Source organism: Amborella trichopoda, chromosome 12 (assembly GCF_054954075.1).
Source record: "Amborella trichopoda isolate Santa Cruz 75 chromosome 12, AtrichopodaSantaCruz75HAP2 v2.0, whole genome shotgun sequence".
In the NCBI taxonomy this organism is placed as follows: domain Eukaryota; kingdom Viridiplantae; phylum Streptophyta; class Magnoliopsida; order Amborellales; family Amborellaceae; genus Amborella; species Amborella trichopoda.
In genome coordinates, this window is record NC_142347.1 from 7,815,289 (window position 1) to 7,836,210 (window position 20,922).

The 20,922-nt window shown below is 38.7% G+C and overlaps 1 protein-coding gene across 38 annotated transcripts in view; it reads left to right on the forward strand.

Annotated features, from left to right (window-relative positions):
* The window catches only part of LOC18445616 (phosphatidate cytidylyltransferase 4, chloroplastic), a 56,373-nt gene that overhangs the window by 11,381 nt on the left and 24,070 nt on the right, over nt 1–20,922 (forward strand). For 14 of the 38 annotated variants that reach the window (XR_016045597.1, XR_016045598.1, XR_016045599.1 and 11 more), the window contains exons 2-5: nt 369–688; nt 6,898–7,085; nt 13,508–13,632; nt 18,634–18,767. Coding sequence is in view for 7 of the 38 variants with exons in the window: in XM_006855752.4 (XP_006855814.2) it covers nt 369–688; nt 6,898–7,085; nt 13,508–13,632; nt 18,634–18,767 (767 nt within the window). In the remaining 31 variants the exon portion in view is untranslated. Of the gene's footprint in view, nt 1–368; nt 689–6,897; nt 7,086–13,117; nt 13,633–14,234; nt 14,393–18,633; nt 18,768–20,922 lie in introns of all 38 variants that reach the window. The other 24 variants (XR_016045602.1, XR_016045604.1, XR_016045603.1 and 21 more) reach the window with 5 other exon arrangements.

Consider the following 20,922-nt stretch of genomic DNA (forward strand, 5'->3'; position numbering starts at 1 on the left):
AATGCACCAAGAGTCTCTACAATTTATGCTGTACAATTGAAATGGAAGGAGAGAGTGCTTTTTTTGTTTGGGGTGGTGGATGGGGGAGTTTCTTAGATTTTACCCCAAAAAAAAGAAGGAAAAAATTGCTAGGAATGCAGTACCATCCCTCCCAAACAGAGCATTGATATGCATTGGAAAAGCTAAGCAGTAGCTTTGATTGGAAAGGAATTGATAAAATAGAATCTTCAAGGTTCTCATCATTCATGAGAGAGAATGCTGTAATTGATTTGATTTCCTTACAAAATTTGTTTGTTTAGCAGTTTTATGCTGAATAAGGGCACCAAATGTATTGTTGAGTGAAATGTTTCAGATTTATTGTCATGTAGGGTGCTGAAATCTACAGTCTCCCAGGAAAAGTGGATCGGTTTAATGAGCACCATGATTTGGCTTCTGAGCTGCCGCATCAAGGAAGCCAGTTTAAGAATCGAGTCACTTTTGGACTTGGAATGGGTGCTTTAATGGGTGGAATTGTATTATCAGGAGGATGGGTTTTCACATTGACTTTTTCGGCTGCAGTATTTGTTGGTGCCAGGGAGTACTTTGAGCTGGTTCGGAGTCAAGGTATGACTGCAGGGATCACACCGCCTCCTAGATATGTCTCACGGATTTGCTCCGTTGTTTGTGCGCTCATGCCAATAATGACTATGTAAGCAGTCTTTCTGAGTCTTTCTCCATTTTGTCCATATTGTCTCATGTAATTTAAGAGGATGGATTGTTAAATGGTGAACTGTGTCCATCTAACTTGATGGGGTGCTCTTAGAGAAAGCCTGTTGGTTGAACTGGTCTAGTATCAATATGAGTGATTGTTTGCTTGATTTATATCGTATATTGAGTGTTGAACTAATGTACTTGAATAACTAATGCTTTTATACTTCCTTTGCTGATGGATGTTGCATAGTTTGACTGCTTATATCTTGGGCCAATTCGTATGATTCACGCGGCTACTGACTTGTGGTAGGTCCCTTAATCTAGTTGACTCAGTGCTGCCCAAGTCAAAATTGCTGTCTTATGCATGGGTATTACTCAGTATTTTGTACGTAATTCACTGCAAAGTCACCAATTCAGTGAGTGAACTTGACTTGATCAACTGATTCTGTAGATTCTCTTGAGACATGGCCATAACTTACCCTTTTCATTGTTAAAGGGGAATCAGCTAAATTAATTGTCGAATAAAGTTGACTTAGGTGTGTCTCAAGCAACTGATGGAGTTTGGAACCATGAGGGAGAGTCTCATATTCATTTATTGCTTTTATCTTTTCTCATTTTTGTTTTTTCTTATAGCGTTCCTTCATGATGCCGATCCAAAGCTGGCACTGACTGTAAAAATATTTTGGACTCTGTTTTGAGTTGCTGTTTTTTCTCTCTTTTTTCTTGTCACCGAGCCAATGTTCATAACTGTGAATAACAGTTCTGAATATAACAGTGGGTTAGTATTCCATTTGCATAACCTCTCATCAGCTACTTGATTTCTGACTGGTCTGAGCAGGTTCAAGCACATAAACAGTTTATGATGTTTTGGGCTACTTTCCTTCGATGCAATTCACTTGGATTCATGTTGAAACTGCTTGATGTGAGATGTGGATTGATTTGGACTTGTTGTTGGAGTGTCAACATAGTTACTACTGTTCATAGATCTCATTATTATCTATTCTGATATTCTAGTCCCATCATTTCTGGTTACTGATATTGGAAATTTGCAATTATTGGTCCATGACCATCGTAGTTTTCTTGGATGTCAACCATTATTGGGAAAAGGTCCAATTTGCATTATGACCCATCATATTTCCATGTATATACTAGCTTCTGGGATCATTTTCTTGTATTTTTGCAAATCTTATAGTGTCCTATGTCGATACCATCCTTTTGTTCACTATGATGCTACCATCTTTAAGTGAATTGTGCCTTTTGATTTATTCATTTTCCATTTCATAATTATGAAAGAAGCCATCTTGGTCTTTTCTTCTTCATCAGTAATGTAGAGGTTTTCGATATGGATTAGATGTTAATGAGCGATTTGAATCAGAATCTTTGCCATTCCTACACAACATTGTATTTTATTTTACAATTTGTACTGCTTTATTTGTTCCCCAATTTCCCCATCTCTTTGTGTTTGAATCATAGTTGTTGGGTTTGGGAGTGGGACTGGGAGCAGAATCAGGATCGGGACTGGGGGTTGTGAAATGCTAGAAGATCCCTATAGTTGGGAGCATTATCCGTGCAATTCATATGTTAGGGATCGAGATCCAAGCTTTTTGGGGATCTTGATCTTGACCTTTTGGGATCTAGGATTATATGTGCTCTTTAAAGTAGTTATCTCTTTATTTATTGCCCGCAAGCAATACGACCATATTAAAACTATTGTTGTATTGCTAATTGGCTATAAGTAAAGAAAATCATTAGTTTGGTTGTTGTCTTATTCTTTAATGTTGGGATCGAGATCCCTAACTGTGGGAATAGAAATTGAGATCCCTTTTTGGGAGCACGGGAGCGAGATCCCAGAGCGGGATTGCCACCTATTTGAAAGATCCTGGTAACTATGGTCTGAATGCTCATCTTACATCGCGAAGATAATTATAATATGTATACTAAGTGATGCAATTTTGCATTATTACTACTTTTGGTTCAAGTTCCAGAAAAGTATCTTCTCTCACAAAAGTATTGGACCAAAATAATTCTAGTATTGCATTGAGTATCTCTATTGTGGTGTATCATATATTAAGCTTGATGCCATTGTGAATCTAGAATTTTTGTAGTCTTATCCATAATTTTTTTTAAGATTCCTTTTTTAATAAATTGAGAGCTACTACCCTATAGGTTCTTTTTTGTGCTCTGGGGATGAATTTTTTTTTGATTGGGAAGTTCCCTTAGGAAAGGATTGCTGCTGTCACATTTTGTCATTGTACTTTGTACTATTTTATCCATTGTACTGAACTGCCAAATTGGCTACCTCTACTTCCACCACAGTATTTAGACAGACAGAGTCTTACACAGTTTTTTCTAAGAAGTAAGAGAAAAGGACACCCAAAAAAGTTGAAAGGAGAAAATTATTGGAAGTGACTTCATTGCAGCCGCTTCAAAAGAAAAAGGCTAGATGTCCCTATACTTTCTCTATTATCTGGTTACTTCTCCATTGGTGAAAGGAAATTTTTGCTATATAAGACGGTGTGCTTTCCATTACAGACCAAAAAAAAAAAAAGGTGAGCCTACTTCCTTTATGATGTCTTCCTGTCTCATGGAAGACATATCCCTTGGTGATCTACTTAATAGCATTGATGGAACCCTCCTCCACCCCACCACCCCCTTTTTCCCCGTGGTCTTTTATTCTCCATTTATTTCATATGCAATCTGCAAATTCCTTTCAACTTCTGTTTCATCTGCAATAACGATATTTCTTTGAAAAGAACTTTATTTTCATATTTTTTTTCTTAATGTATCAGCTCATTGTCACTATGGTAAAGTTATGAGCATTGATTATGATGAACTGGATTAAACCACCCTCGTAGAAATTGCAAACTCTTCCAGTAGTTGTAGTTGTGGAGAAGTGGCCTTGTATCAATTAGATGTTAAGACTACCTTTTCATATGGGAACCTGCAACTAGAGATGTACATGCTTGTTCCTCCTAGATGCAAGCTCAATGATCAATCTAGTCTTTTTTGTAGGGCTACCAACAGGCTGGCATCCTAGCCTCAGCCTGGCCCAAATTTCTGTAGAATAGGCCCAGGCACTGAATTTTTCGGTCTGGGCTCGAGCCCGAATTGCTCTCTAGAGGCTCTAGCCAGTCCTGAAGGCTTATCACCCAAAAAATTGATTATATACAGTATCTCTACCCTTAAATTGTGCATCCATCTCTTTCTATAGCCCTTCCACCATTTGTGAGATTAACAAACATCAGCACTGGGCCATAGATGGTCCTCTGGTGTAGCATACTACATAGATGAGAAAGTAGAGAGACAGCGAGCGGGTAATAATGGCGATTCTTTTCTTTTCTTTATAAGACAAACAAAATCCTCCTTTGATAAGAGACAAAGGAAACCCATTATCAAAAATGCCCAATCTCCATTTACATAAAATCGTAAGAAAAATACCAAAAAAAAAGAGTGATCGGTAACCACAGTAACCTTGTTATAAAAATCTAAGTAACTGAGCAGAAAAGAAAGAGAGGAAGAGTTGCTTGGTTTTTGAACTTTCCAAATCGGAGATGTCACTGAATTCTTAGTCACATATTCTTCCTTCTTGATTTAGTGCTACAACACCCATTTGAAGAACTTAACCCTGAGCTTCAAATGCTCTAAGCCCCATCAACAGAACGAGAAGGGCTCCTTCCCCTTCCAGCAATGCCATATTGATCCCCATCACATGGAGCCCTAACCCAAGCTTTGTCACTCTTTGCATTCCCAATCTTAATTTTCACCTTTGTGGGCAGCCACACACCAGGCCTCAAACTCTTGGAGAGAGAGAGAGAGAGAGAGATTCAAATGGTTAAGTTTTACTGGTTTTTAGTGGGCTAGTGGATGAGAGGGGGGAGGATATGAGGAGCAGTGGAGAAGAAAGAGGAGGAGATGGTTAGGAGTTTTGGAGATGGGGTGGGTTGCTGGTTTTTAGTGGGCTAGTGGATGAGAGGGGGGGAGGGTATAAGGAGCAGTGGAGAAGAAAGAGGAGGAGATGGTTAGGAGTTTTGGAGAGAGAGAGAGAGAGAGAGAGAGAGAGAGTTTCAAATGAGTAGGTTAGGGTTTCGAATGGAGGTAATTTGGTGGGTGTTTTCTTTATTATTTCCAGTTGTAATTTTTTAGGGTCTATTATAAGTCCATAGGTTATATAGACTATAACCTTTAACCTTAATAAGGTTATAGTCTATGGATTATAGATTTTTTGAGGGTCTATTATAAGTCTATAGTCTATAGACTATAACCCTTAACTTTAATAGGGTAATAGTCTATCGATAATAGATTTTTATGCTTGAACTGTAGCATATGGACTATAAAGTTATAGCCCATAGGCAGATAGGCTATATTATCCATATTTATTGTGTTGGAAATTGTTTGGGTGAAATGGGGGCAGAAAATGATACTATTTGTAAAAATAGAATCCCGAACTCTTTTTGTTTTCAGGCATGCAGAAGCGCTATCTCAAGACGATATTTGTCCCCCTTCGATATAGTATTTGACGTGCATAAGAAGGCAATTCGTCATTGGGATACAGGAAAACAAAAAGGTCTATTACAATGTTTCTAAGCTCTTTACACCCGAGCTTGGAACCCACACATGAGACACCAGAATCTTGATAGTTTGGAGAGAGAAAGAGACAAAATCGAGTAGAGAGAGAGAGTTAGCCCACTGGTTGCTTCCTGGAATTGCAAAGAATTGTTGAGAGGCTAAAAAATTGTTTTAAGTGTCCAAAATTGTATGGGTAGGAGGGCCCTTGTTATAGAGCACCAAGAGGCTGCCCATTTAGTGTTGTGGTGGTTATACATGCATCACCCAACAACTACAAGTTACATGTGGTTACATGCACCCCAACAGCTACAAGTTACATGAGTTACATGCACTTGATAGCTGCTTTTACATGCCTCCATCTCATCAACTGCTAGATAACCGTTGGATGTCCCACACGCATCAACGACTAGATGACCGTTGGATCCCCCTACGAGCTGGGCTCACAAAAAGATAACAAGCCACTAGCCCGACCTGCACACGTGCTCAGGCGAGGGGCGCGTCATGCGTCGATGTGAGCATGCGAAGTGCACCATCAAGTGCCCTTGCCCTCGCCCTCACACAAGCAGGGGCGCGTCATGCGTCGATGTGAGCATGCGAAGTGCACCATCAAGTGCCCTTGCCCTCGCCCTCACACAAGCACATGCACATGCACGTGTGCGTCGCACGCGTCGTGTGCTCCGCACATGTGCCTTCTCTCTTTTGTACTTAGAGTATATTGCATGGGAATGCGTGCTCTTAAATATAGCTCAACAAACTCTCTCCTCTTCAATGTGGGACTCAGACCCACATCTTTCTCTTTCTACAAAGTAATTTAGGAAAGAACAATAAAACCAAAGTTGTTTTGAAGTACACTTAAGCATTTTTCAAACCAAAAATACTAACATATTGACCATAGAAATTCGACCTGGGCCAAGGGTGACCTGGCCCAGTTTGTGGGCCCTAAATTCAAGCATGAACCAGCTGTAGGCCTTGGATTCGAGCCGTAATAGGCACAGGCAAAAATCTGCAGCCAACCCAGCCCGATTGTCAGCCTACTTGTTTTTGGACTCGAGAATTTTTTATTGGGGTCATGTAGGCATTTACAGCGTGGTTGTAAAGTTTGGTGGAGAGTATACCAGGTTTGACTCTAAAATGTGTGCCTTGGGCTTTTTGACTCTGGTCCTGAGTTATTTTTGGCACTGTTGTCCACACCTGCGACTTCCTCTTTCTCCTTGTCTTACTTCCTTATGGTGACTGCATAATCATCTAGAAGCAATAGGAGGTTGACGGCTTTGATAGCCACTAGCTTGGTTTTCCATGCATAGCTTCTTTCTTTCGTTCTTTATTATTATTTTTTAATTTTTTATTTTTGTCTGAGCACCTTAGGTTTGTTATATGATTATTTCTCTCTTTTAATCCAGTGTTATGAAGTTCTATTACTTGCTACTATGTTTGTTTGCAATTAGCAATGTATGCATGTTTACCTTTGAGTAGAAGAAGTACATGTAGGTGAATAGCCAAAATTGTTCATATTTGAACTTGCTTTCGTTGACAACTGCACAGATATCTCTTATTAACATTAGATAAATGCTTTCCGTGCGTGTATTCGATGAATTTGGTCAAGGAGCTTGTGAGCTAACTTCCTTTTTGTCCAATGTCTAGGTTTGGTCGCATGGGCCCCTCCGTGACATCATTTGCCTTTGTGGTAGCCATTGCACTGATTTTGCAGAGGGGAAATCCTCGATTTGCACAGCTGAGTAGTGCCATATTTGGGTTATTTTATTGTGGCTACCTTCCTTGTTTTTGGGTTAAACTGAGATGTGGGTTGGCGGTTCCGGCCTTATATACCAGTATGTCATTTAGCCTTCTGAGATGCTTCTTTGAACAATTCAATCCATGAAAGTAAATTAGTTCATACTGATGCGTTTATTTCAAGTCATAACATATATGCTTGTCTCACTATGTAATTTAATGTATATATGATAGAAAGGCTAGATAATGGGTGAATGGATTTTTTATATTGCAAATAGCTTTCTAAATATGAATAGTTTTCTTTCTAATTCTGAATACTTTTCTCCCTTTGTGGCTGGTTCTTTGTTGGGTGAATGTCTTAAATTGTTTGACCTAGTTGAACTTGTTCCATGTATTTTAATTTCCTTTCAATGCTGTTTATTTGCCTGTAGTTGTCATAAATTACTCATGTAACTAGATAAATAAGATAAATTTGTTATTCACTCATGAACAAGACCTGCAGTATTTGAGAGTGAGGCTTGAGAAAACTTGTTTAAATATATGGAAGCCTGATCTTCGTTTATTCTCTTTCACAAAACTGTATCACTGAAATGTAGTGGGTATGCAAAATATATTTCAGTTGCTATAGGAAACTAGTTCAAGCTATTGAAAACTATAAGCTGGAACTCTCTGAAACTAGTGTGATAATGATACATGCATTTTTTATTGTTTGTTGTTCCAAAGTTTCTGCTGTGGTTTCAGATCAATCTACTCGCAAATGGTTCTCTGATTTGTTTTATGGGCTCAAATGGGCACACATTTGTGGTCTCTTCCCATTGTTTGTAACTGTAGAAATTGTAATGGTGGTACAGTGTTCATCTATTAATGCAGTATATTAAGCACTTAATGTTTTTTACCTTATGAAAGAAAGCATGTGCCCCCTTTTGTTTTTGTAAGTTAGAATCAATTGGTAGTAACAAAATTATGAGGGGCAAACACCCTTGATGTATATGCTATTCATTAATAGTAGAGTAGTACAGAATAGGATGCTTATAATGGGGTTGACTTTTTTAACAAAAAATTACATACAGTAAAATGTTCTGTCATGGCCAAGAGCTATGTGCAAGAAGAAATAAATGAGATTCTCTTTGGAATTTTTCCCATCATTGAACTGCTAGTAGGAATCACACCAAGTATGTTTAGTAGGTGCCAGGTATTGTTGAAACTCGGATCCCTCAAATTGTTGCTACAATCTCCAAGCCTTTAGAGCCAATATCTGTGAGCAAATTGTAATCTGTCTGACCTGAAGAATGGTTAAGGGAATCTGTCTGGGAGCTAAACTTCTCCTTCTCGAAGAACATTACACTACAACCAGTGTTTCAAAAAGCGATAGGCGGTACCTAGGCGGTCGTGGGGGTGCCCAGAACCTGGGTGGCCCAGTAATTTTTTTTTTGTTTGGGTTTTCTCTCTCTAAAATAGGCTCTAATGGGTTTTAGGTTTCAAATGAACCTAAAATCCACAATTTTGCACCTTTAGTATTAAAAAATGACCCAAAAATACCCCTCAACGAGGGGCATTTCTGCCCTTGGGCGGTCGCCTAGGCGGGCGCCCAGGGATATCTGTTTTTTTTTAGCGCCGAGGCCTGGGCGATGTGCCTAGACCCCCAGAACCGGCGGACACCCAGGCGCTGGGCAGTCGGCTTTTTGAAACACTGACTACAACTGGTTGCCATACGTGTGTGTAGAAGAGCTGCTGGTGACATACATTCTCCTTGTAGTTCTGTTTTGTGCCAAAGAGGGAAGCAGTGGCTGAACTTACTTTATACAGGGGACCTCATGGAAGAAACTGATAAAAATGATGGAATTCTGATTATCAAAAGGGAAAAAAAGAAAAAAAGGAAATGAAGTAAACCCATGGAAGAGACTTGGATTACAATGTGCATCTTCTTTGTGAGCAAGAGGAGAAGAGGTGGACTTATTTTCAAATGAGTACATCTGGATTGTTTAAGTAAATATGCTTGCTAAAGTCAGTGTATTTTTTACCTATTACATATTTGGGCTGGTATGGATGGAAGAATGTGAAATGGTGGTTGTGTTCCTAGCAGGTTGTTGAAGTCTTAGAGCTGCAACAATGCAATTCCACTCTTAGGATGCGAAGAGTGGTGGAATTTATATTATTATTGTTAATAAGCATCAAATCACAAGAAGATGAAGAAAAGAGAAGAAAGGAAGAAGTGAGACGAGAAAGAGGAGAAACATGAGAGAGGAAGAGAGAGTGACATGATAAACAGAGAAAGAACAGGAGGTGTACGGGGCAGTTCTAATTCTGTTTAGGTTAGATCTAAACCACTCATAAAATAGATGTTGGGATACATATTACAAAAATGACTTTGTAAGTAATTTAATGAAACCTAATGACCTAAAGTCTATGAAAAGGACAAAGATACTCCATACTTCTGTGAGCACAAATAACCACCAAATAATTTAATCTTTAACAGTCCCCCTCAAGCTGGAGCATAGATATCACCTATGCCCAGCTTGGAACAAATCTGCTGAGTTTGGTTATGACCGAGAGCCTTGGTGTATATATCAACCAATTGAACCCTTGACTTCACATGTGGAGTTGATGTATGTTTACTTGTCACTTTCTCCCAAGTAAATTGGTATTTTGCCTCGATATCATTTGTCCTCTCATGAAAATTGGATAGCTAGCAATATGTATGGCTGTCTGATTGTCGCAGAGCCTCTTCATCGGCTCGGTAATTGAGATTCACATTTCTTGTGTCAAGATTTTCACCCACATTAGTTTGTATACTTTGTGAGCCATTGCTCTATACTCAGCCCCTACACTATATCGTGCTACCGCACTCTGTTTCTTGCTGTCCCAGGTCACCGGAATTCCTCCAACGAAGGTATTGTAGCTTGTAGTATATCCTGTGTCTAATTGAGACCCTGCCCAGTTCAACATCAAAAATAGTTGTCAATGCAAAAATGGCTATTCCTCCTGTAGATGAGTCCTTGACTTGGAGGCTCCTTCAGATATCTCAAAATACTCCTTATTGCTTCCTAATGTGGTGTTATGGGAGGATGCTTAAATTGACTCACTATACTTGCAACAAAAGCGATATCTGGTCGGGTGATTGTCAGGTAGATAAGTCTACCCACAAGCCTTCAGTATCTGTCAGGGTCTCCAAAAAACTATCCATGCTCCTTTGATAGTTTAGAACTTGGATCTATAGGTATCAACTTGCTTAACATCCATCATCGTTATTTCTATCAGTAAATCTGTTACATATTTCCTTTGAGACATACTAATGCCATACGAGACCGGGCTACCTCAATTCTAAGATAGTACCTCAGTTGTCTCAAATCTTTTTTTTGAATATACTATCCTAGATACCCTTCAATTCATTAATTCCTTCTTGATCACTCCCCGTAATGATGATGTCATCAACTAATCCACCAAGACAATAACTCCAATTCATTGTTTCTGGATAAATACGGAATGATTTACATGACTCCGTTGAAACCCATATGCTATAACAATTTTGTTGAACTTCTCAAACAATGCACTTGGGGACTGCTTCAGTCCATAAATTGCTTTCTTGAACTTACATACTTTGTCTGACTCCCCTTGAGCAACAATACCTTGGTCGTTGCTCCATAGACACCTCTTCTTGTAAATCACCATGAAGCAAGGCATTCTTAACATCAAATTTCCACAATAGCCTCCCCTTATTTTCTACTACAGTTGTGAGCACTCAAACTTAATTAAGCTTGGCCACTGGAGCAAATGTCTCCGTTAAATCAATACCAAAGGTTTGTGTAAATTCCTTTACCTCTAGCCTAGCTCTTAATCTCTCCACAGATCCATCTGGTCGATATTTAATTGTATACACCAATGACATCCAACTGGTCTCTTTTTTGCTGGCAGAGCAGTAAGTTCCCACGTGCCATTTGATTGAAGTGCATCCATTTCCTCATCCATTGTTCTTCTTGTTGCCTCGGCCTCTACCACGACCTCTCATGACCATGTCCTCTATTTCCACCAGCATGGCCTCTACCATCATCTCTACCCATGGAGGAAGTCAAGGCTGATCTATCACTAGTACTGAGAGCTGATAGAGAATAAATATAGTAACCTGTTGAAGAAGGCAATGCATATTGTTGAGAGAAGTTCACTGCTAGCTAAGATCTGCACACGAACAGAATGATACTCATAACTAAGGCTGGACAAGAATTTTGCAACTCTAAATTCTTCCCTACTTTAGGAGCGCTATATCATTTGATTGGGGTTGATACATGTTTAACTCTTCCAACATACCCTGAAGAGTATTGTGGTTGTCACTAAGACTCATGTCACCTTGTTATAAAAGAAACATGTTCTCATGAATTGATAAATTTGTCGGAAGAGTATATCTCATGTACAACCTCCCACATTTCCTTGGCAGTATAAAAAGTCATAACATTAACACTCACATGAGGTTTCATATTGTTCATAACCAGGCCATAATTTGATAATTTTCCTTAAGCCACTCTTCATACCCATTATCTGACTCTTTTGGTCCCATCTTCGGTCAAAAACTTCATCTTACCCCTTGCACTTAGAAATACCTCTATAGGTTGGGCCCATAAGAGGTAATTAGGCCCATTTAATTTCACAATAGTTGTTGGAATTCGTATCATGTCACTAATGGTAGAAATTCCAGGCTCACTTTCTTCAACCATAAGGGCGGAAATCACAGGAAAAATGGTATGCGAGGACATATCAGGCCGAGCACTATTAGAAGCCCTAAAATACTAAATTGAACTTTATATATCAAATGAATCACATAAAACAGCAGTTTGCAAGGCAAAGAACTACACAAACAACAATCTTTCAATCACCTATGGAAAGAATACTTAACGCTCAGATATTGATGAACAAATATCTCTCAGCTACAATGTGATTCAGCCCACACACTTTGAGACATTTCAACAACTATTCCTCTTGGCTTTCCACATCCAAGAGAGGAAACTTCAGTAACACAAACATTTACACACCTGTAGGCCACCATCATAGTTCTGCTCACCAAATAAAAGGAAAACCTAGGTACCCCTTGATGAGATCAGCATCGACATTAGACTTTCCCCTTCACCCCCCCTCCCCACCCCTTCCCCCCCCCTTTTTTTTTAAAAATTCAAGGGTTCAAGGAAAGGGGAAGATGAAAAGGTCAGATCTACTGCGGTACCATATGTTAATACATATCAAATAACAAGAAGTTGAAGAAAAGAGAAGAAGAAGAAGTGAGACGAGAAAGAGGAGAAACACGTGGACAGAGAAAGAGAGAGTGGTGTGATAGAGAGAGAAAGAAAGTGAGGTGCCCTTAGGTTACATCTAAACCACACACCTCTTAATCTTTCATTTATAATTGATGATGTGATACATATTAGAAAAATTCCCTTGTAAGTAATTTAATGAAACCTAATGACCTAAAGTTTTTGATTACCCAAAAAAGAAAATGGCCTAAAGTTTATAAAAAGGACAAAGATACCCCATACTACAGTTAGCATTAATAACCACGAAATAATTTAGTTGTTAACAATTATTATAGAGAATGTTGTGTAATGCATGGATACTGGCAGTTTTATAACTCGCGTACTACCTTTTTATAATGCATTCTTATCCATTTGTAATTGCTCTTTATAATGTAATCAGAATGGCCTATTGTGGGTCACATTTTTTTTGAGCAGCGTGCAATTCCAATTAGCTTAGCCATTGAGAAGTCAAAAGAATCGCGAACAAAAATATTTTTGGGTCATCTTTTTTTTTTTTTAGTTTTTCCTTAGGGTAGTTTTAGTGGTAGGAATCGAACTCAAGACATACTGTTCCAATCGTGAACCACTAATCACTCAAGCCCAAGCATGATTCCTAATAGAGCTAAGATAAGAAAACATTAATTGGCTGAAACCCTGGCAGATGGGTCATGATATCTCAAGAAATATTTTTGATATTTTACTTTTTATTCAGAAGACCTTAGATGGAGATTCTACCTTTTTTTGTGCCTTGTTCATATTTAGTTGCTTTGGCCTTTTGATTAATTTTGTGCTTCTATCCAATAGATGGAACCTATTTTCCTCATAATATTATGTAATTGTTGTTACATCCTTAGGTACATGCATATGGATCATGGCCCCACACCCTACGGTCTTCGAGCGGGCCCAGGCCTGGCGCTCTGTGGGTCCAGTGGGGACGGCAGGGAGCGGGGTCGCGACAATATGGCTTTGCACTTATAAGTGCATCCATTAATTAGCATTTGATTATATCTTTGGATGTATATCAGTCCATCTATTAGAGCTTTAAAAGAATGGACCTTGCTATTGATTTTGGAGCACTAAGAAATATTTGATACTTTTGTTAAGTTTATGTATATAATTAATTTGTTTTTGTTAACTATGTATGTTAGTTTTCATATGCAAATTTGTTTGTAAAATTTCCTTTTGTTTTTTTGTCATTGTGCACTTTACTGAAATTTTGTTCTTAACCAGTTTATGATTGGCAGAAATAGGTGCTGCATGGCCCATTCTTCTTGGGGGCCAGGCCCATTGGACTGTTGGTCTTGTTGCAACCTTGATTTCTATCAGCGGTGTGATTGCAGCAGATACATGTGCGTATCTTGGAGGAAAGGTAAGTGTTTTTGCTTTCTTTTAAGGGTTCGTCTTCATTTGTATGCACTTAGTGAAATTGTGTGTGTGTGTGGTTACTGACTTGTTCTCCTTATTTTTGGGAGTGTTGGGGACATTTGTTTGGCCTTAAATTTTGCACAGGCTCTCTATTCAACTTGGGAACAAGCTCATGAAATAATATTAGGGAAATCCCTTGGAAAATGGTTTTTTAATGAGAGAGAAAATACAACAAACATGGCCCTTCATCTGAGGAGAGAGAAAGTTCTAGCTTCAAGCCTTATTGGGGTTTGTTTGACCCCAAATTTTGTAAAAGGCCTTATCACCACATAAAAATTAAAATAAAACAATTGATTTTGAATTCTTAAAGGACTAGATCTGGCCGCCCATAATTTAGATGGCCTTCACAAAGTTTAGAAAAACTATTTTCTAAGGTTTTCTTCAATTTTTTATAGCTGCTTGTCGGGTTGAAGAAAGTGTATGCGCAAAATTTGGGGTCTAGCAAATGCTCTTAACCTCCTAAAAATGCCATTGCTATCATTGACATTTTGTCACAAATTTGAATTTTTTAGGTTATTGATAGCTTTTACATAGATTGTATAACAGACTTGGATTTCTATCATTGGCATTGATTTTGGGAACTTGAGACTTACTGAAGATTATCAGGCTCGTGACACATTAGCTTGTCATGATCATGAAAAAGCACCTTGGCTCCTTGCAAGACCATTATTATACACGAAAAATGTTTTACGGCATGTTTATTTGTGAGTTTCTTTCTTATATCAAATGAAGAGTTTGTAATGAGTTGCAGAAGTTATTCAGCTAAAGCTCTTTTGACTTTCTGAAAGAGCCTATGTTAAATGCCCTGTTATACGAGTTGTGTTCTATTTGTGGTGTACCATCATTTATTATCACGTACTACTTTTGCATTTGTTAAGTCATGTCAATTTCGTTTTTTTTGGTGGGTAAATATGATTATTGGATCTTTCTATGATGATTCAAGAAAACTAATTGTGGAAGTCCCTTGTTAAAATTCTATTTTATTTATTTTTTTTCTGATTTTGGTCTCTTAATATTGTATTGTAAAGTGTCTATTCTAGTAAAGTCCATGAGTTTTGTGTAACTTCCAAGTTTCTGAACTGTCATGTTGATGGAAGGATTTATAGTGAACAAACGATATGCCCTTATGAATGGCAAGTATTTCTGCATATAGAAATGTGAAGCTGGAATCTAGCTAGATATCATTCTCCTAGAACTTGACATCTAAGTGAGTGGCTTGTCTAATTACTGAATCAAGGTTCGAAATTTTGGCCACCTACGCCTAGGTAGCCAGGAGACCTCACCTCATCGGATTCACCTTGGTGGGGTGCTTGGGCATTGAGGTGCCTAGACGATCAAGAGCCTGCCTAGTTGCCTGCACCTGCTTAGGTGCCTAGGTGGGCCTCAAGCACCTTGGCGTGTGGGTGGAGAAAGGCCCTCCACTGAGGGCAGTTTAAGTAATTTTCTCACCTTTTTAAGTGGGGAAAGGGTTTTGGGTGCATTCCACCCCCAATATGTGGGGAGGTGGTCATTCAAAGCAGGCATGTATTTTAATGCCGCTAACTTGAGTAGCTTCCAGATTGTGTGGGAAGCAGTGGGTTAGTTTGGGTTGAAGGATCCATCTGCTTATGAGCTTAAAGGGCCAATACTTAGGAAAGAAGTGGAGCTAACTAATAACTATTTGAAGACCCATAGGGATGCGTGGGGTGTATATAGTTGCACAACCATGACGGATGATTGGAGTGATAAGAGAAACAAAAGCATCATGAATTTGATGGTGAATTGTCCATTAGGGACAATGTTCTTCAGGTCTATTGATACTTTTGAGAAGTATCATAATGCAGAATTCATTTTTAATTTAGTTGACCAGTGCACATAAGAGATAGGGAAGGATAATGTGGTCCAAGTTGTGACTGATATGTATTCAGTCACACTGCATACGTCACACTGCATAGACCTCATGCTTGAGGCCGTTGGAGGCAACCATCAAAAAGGCAAGGAAACTCACACTTTTTTTATACAGTCACACCCATGTATACACTATAGTACTATACTATGTTTACGGTTATTATAGTTCCTTAGTTATTTGTTTTACTTATATGAGTATTTTGAATGCATTGATTCATTGAGGGTAATTTACTTAACTTAGGGAATTCTATATTAGTCAGGTCCTAGCCATGACGAGGAAGTTTACTGAGAATAGAGACTTGGTGAGGCCTGGGGTTCCTGGATTTGCCACCTCCTACTTGTCCTTGCAATCTTAATATTAGCATAAGGAAAAGTTGAGGTCCATACAATCTTAATATTAGCAGAAGGAAAAGTTGAGGTCCCTGCAAACATAAGAAACTCGATATAAGTTTTAAATAAAGATATTAGATGTTAGTTTTATTGACAACCTAGTCCTAAGAAATAATGTATACGATGTCAATCCGAAAAAAACAATCATATATAACTTCATGTAAGAATTAAGATATAACATAATTATTAATTTATCAAATTAAGTAAAACAAACATGATCGAATATCAAAACATGACAAATTGTACAAGAAAAGAATTAATGTTCATAAAAGAATTCGATATAAGCCCAATTTCATCGTCCAAATGAGGAAAAGATCAATTAATCACAAAAAAAGTCAATCTTCCAACTACAAACATGTAAATATATCATAAAAGAAAAATAAAGTAAAAAAAAAAAACAAATGATTCACAACATAATACAACATAGCAAAAACAAATCAAACCCTTATTCAAATATGATAATGCTTTAAAAATATCAAAATTAAATTGATGTCAGCACAAACCTCGTCCATTAGGTCGTTGAAAGTCTGCAAAATCGACTTCTAGAATCTCCATAAACACCCACGAACTATTGCCTTTGTTTTGGGAAGAAATCAAAAAAATCGAAAATTTGTCAATCTTTTGATAAATCACTGATTCGAGGTTTTTAGGGAGGTTTAATCTCTCTATTAGCCACGGATTAGGCTTTGGGGGTTTGGTTTACCCCCCAAAACCCTTTTCCCCCCCTTTTTAGGGGGGGGAGTTTCTAAATTTGACCTTTGCTGAGGGCATTTTCCGGCCTTAGCAACCTGCATCGAGGAAGCTCTTAAGCGGCCACCTTGACTGGAGCGCCTAGGTGGCACCTTCCCTGCCTAGACGCAAGCCGCTTAGGTGCCCCGCCTAAAGTTTCGCCTTGGCGTTTTAGCAATTTGGCTGCCTAGGCAACTGGGCGGCCGAATTTTCGAACATTGGTCGAAACAAAGCCGCCATGAATATGACCTCTTCATGATGTAGGCATTCCTCTAGTTGAAAGCCGGATGCTGGTGATCTTAGCATGCTCTTATGTTCCTCATCCCATAATGCTCAAGCCAATAGATTTTCCAGTTTATTGATTGTCTGGAAAAGATGGTTGTGTACAAGAAGTGGGGCGAAGGGCATGCCTTTCAGAGCCCCGTTCTTTCCTTAGAATGTCCCTTTTATTTGGAAATCAAAATGCTTTGGATATCTCATCAACATATGCTTAGGGAGATTGATCTCAAAGCACCCTTGATCATCTTCCTAGTGTTAGAGAGCTTAAGCCTGCTCAATATCATGATCTGCGATGCAGGTCATGCTCGATTCTTAAGGTAACCCCCTTAAGGACTACTAGTTTGAGACTCGAGGTCCTATGCTAGGATGCTCCTGAAGCACGTGTAAGTGAGACGCCGTGACTGGACTAAAACTTGTGCAGAGTTTCCTGGTCTTGTATTCTTTAGACTTCTCTCATCAGCCCATCCACCTAGCTACTCTCTACTCTGGGAGGGATGATGCGAGGGTTACAAAGTCTGTTATATGGCACCTCAATGGGGTAACCTGTAGCGTTCTTAAGAAGACTTGTGCAGCTCATACTCATGTAGGATTAAATGTTCGTATATGCACTACATAGAAGGTGCTTGGAGCGGACAGTTCTCACTATTGACGGTGGCTTTGGATGTCTTCATGGTCATTCTCAGTCTAGATTTTTTTTCTCATTTGTTAAGGACTCGTTTGTTCACACATAGAGTGGTGCAACCATGGATCCTTTCCCTGGTCAAGGGTTTGAGGCCCAGGGCCTTTGTTTGGTGGTCTTGGTGTTTAGGTTACACAACAGCTAAGGAGTGAATACCACCAATAACTTGCATAAAAGGAGACCCTAAGGAATTCCAGTAGTTTGTAGTTAGATTGCAAAAGAAAGCGAGCAAATGGACGATTAGGGAGAGAATGAATGTCCATTCTGCATTCACATCAGGTGTCAAAGAGCCCTTGAGACATTTTGGTATATGCATTTATGTCCCCAAAAAAGGCAAAATGCAAATAATGTAATAAAAATATGCAATGCAGAAATGAGTTATGCCCTCACATGCGTATAACTCTACAAAAACCTTGGGGAAGATATGAGTTTCTAGTTCTCGAAAGTGGGCGTTGTCTTTACTGTTTTCCCTTTTAATTGGAATGCTAATTGTACCTCTTTCCTTGTATGTTTGGTGATGAATTTAAATGATTTATTATTTTTCAATGGAATCACTTGTTGATGTTATTTTAGAACATGTTAACAAAAAGCTTCTAAATCATTTTATAACAGTGTTTACATTAGATAGGCTAGACAAATGGCATAGTAGGTTTGATAAATTGCTTTACATGCACTAGGAAATATTTTGTCAAATAATTATCATGTCATTATTATTTATGAAATAACTATCATTTTATTTTTATAATAATATCAATATCATTATTATTTTCTGCCTTGTTTTCGGGTGCGCAGGTTTCCTGAAACAGACGTGCTTAAGTATATTATTTCTTACGTCTAAATAATGAAATCAACACTTCTATTACTATTACTTGTTTGTAATTCATATTATTTGCATGAAAAAGCAGGTTATTCTTGTTGGTCACCTTTTAATAATTGCAGGTTGCATTGAAGAAGCATTCATTTTGTCTTTTTCATGTGCAGATGTTTGGTCGGACTCCACTCACTAACATTAGTCCAAAGAAGACATTAGAGGGAGCTTTTGCTGGCCTAAGTGGCTGTGTTGCCACGACGATCATCCTTTCTAGGATTCTGTGTTGGCCAACATCTCTACTAAGGTACTTCAAAATAATTCATTGGTTTTTGTAGCTTACAGTTATGGACATGTAGTGAAGGAAATCAAGGAATCTTAGTGGGTCTCAGCTGAAATATTTGTTCCTACTGAGCAGCATATTTTTCTTATTGTTTTATAATAATGTGAACTTTTATTTGTATACTCACAGCTGTTCACTTTTAATTCTATTAGTCCATCAATTACAAAAGGAAAAATTTATGTTAGATATGTCAAGTTTAGTAATCAGAGGAGTAGAGACGAGGAAGTGGTTAAAATAGATAGCCAAGAGATTCCAAAAAGAGCATGCTTTCGATATCTTGGATCGATAATCCTAGAGAATGGAGAGATTGAGGAAGATGGTGCACGTAGAATTGGAGTTGGGTGGGAGAAGTGGAGATGTACATAGTTTTATGTGATCGTCGCATACCAATGAAGTTGAAGGGCAAGTTCTATAGGTTAGTTGTGAGATTATTTTTGTTTTTTGGGACAGAATGTTGGGCAGTCAAGAAGCAACATACCCATAGGATGAGGGTAGCTAAGATGAGGATATTGAGATAGATGAGTGGCAAGACAAGGGATAGAATTCGAAATGAATACATTTAGAATAACTTAGGTGTGGTACCAATAGGCGATGAGATGATAGAAAGTAGACTTAGGTGGGCTAGCCATGTGCAGCGTAGACCCAGTACAATACCTGTTAGGAGGTGCAAGTTATACCAAGTGGAAGGCTCAAAAAGGGCAAGGGATAGGCTTAGAAGGACATGGTTGGAAGTAGTAAAAAAATATATGGGGATTTATGGCCTCACTAAGGGTACGACCCTTGAGAGAGAAGAATGGCGGACTAGGATTCGTGTAGCCAACCCCAAATAGTTAGGGAAAAAAGGATTTGATGATGATGATGATATGTCAACATGAGGTTTTGGCTAAAGTTTGTGTAGAGATCTCTGCTAGACACATGATGCTATAGTTGGGTTGAAGGACTGCCTAGATGTAGAAGTAAGCACAAAATAAACAGGATCCGGCCCATGATCATGTGTGTAATAGGATAGAAGCAAAATAGGTGAGTATGAACCACAAATATAAGTGCAGCAAATAAATCCAAATCAAGCTCAAGAGCACATGATTTAGATGATTTATCCAGGAGTTACAACGAACTGAAGTCCACTATTTTGATGAGATTCAGGATTTTGGGTCATAAATAGTCATCTTTCTAAACACTACCAACACTCAACTGTATTTCTTTCTAAACTTGCTCTCTAGATCAACAACATTCGCCTTTCCTTTTCATTGTCGTTGTTAAACAACTACTAGAAAGAGCTGCAATGAGCAATGGGAGTCTCTCACTTTAAAAAGGAGCCACCCAAAATTCCCATGGAAAATTGCCTCTGTGGGAGAGCGGCCTCTCTCTGTAGCAGGTGCATTGTTAAAGTGAGCGACGCATAGAGGTGGTGGTCCTGCTCTGAAGCCTCGATGAGGCGGTTCTAGAGCAGGGCACCGATGTGGGAGTAGGAATCCCATTACATGGGATCGACCAGTGAGGGTAGGAACTTATATCTATCTATATGGGATCACATTCGCCTTCTATTAAATGCTATTTCATTGATCCATCTCACTTTCATCTATGCTTCCTATCTTGCTTTCATGAAAGTCCTCTCTCTCCCTCTCGCATAAAAATAGTTTTTATATTAATCAGGTATTCATCACATCAATGCAAGTCCTCACTCTCTCTTACTAAAATGGTCACATATTAATCAGATGTACCCTACTCCAGAAACTCTTTTTCATGTGTTCTTCCTTTTCTTTATCTCCAAACTATGGGAAAACAAGCTTTTTGACCCAGCTTTTGGAAAAGATGTGGAGAGATTGGGGAGAGCCTCCTGGATACCTGCTTTGCCGATCTGAGTGAAAGCAGTGCCATGCATATTGCCCCTCACTCTTTAGTCTCTTTGTTTTCTCTCCTAAGATATCCCTCTTCCTTTTTTTAGTTTGGTTCTATGGAGCATTAGGGCTTCATGGGACATCACATAGTGTCCAAAGAAGAGGGTAGATTTGTAGATGCTTACTAGATATGATTATATTAATACTGCCAGGATGGTGAACCTGGCTTGGAACCTGTTGATTATGGACTCCCATTGATGTTAGCATATTGAAATAATTGT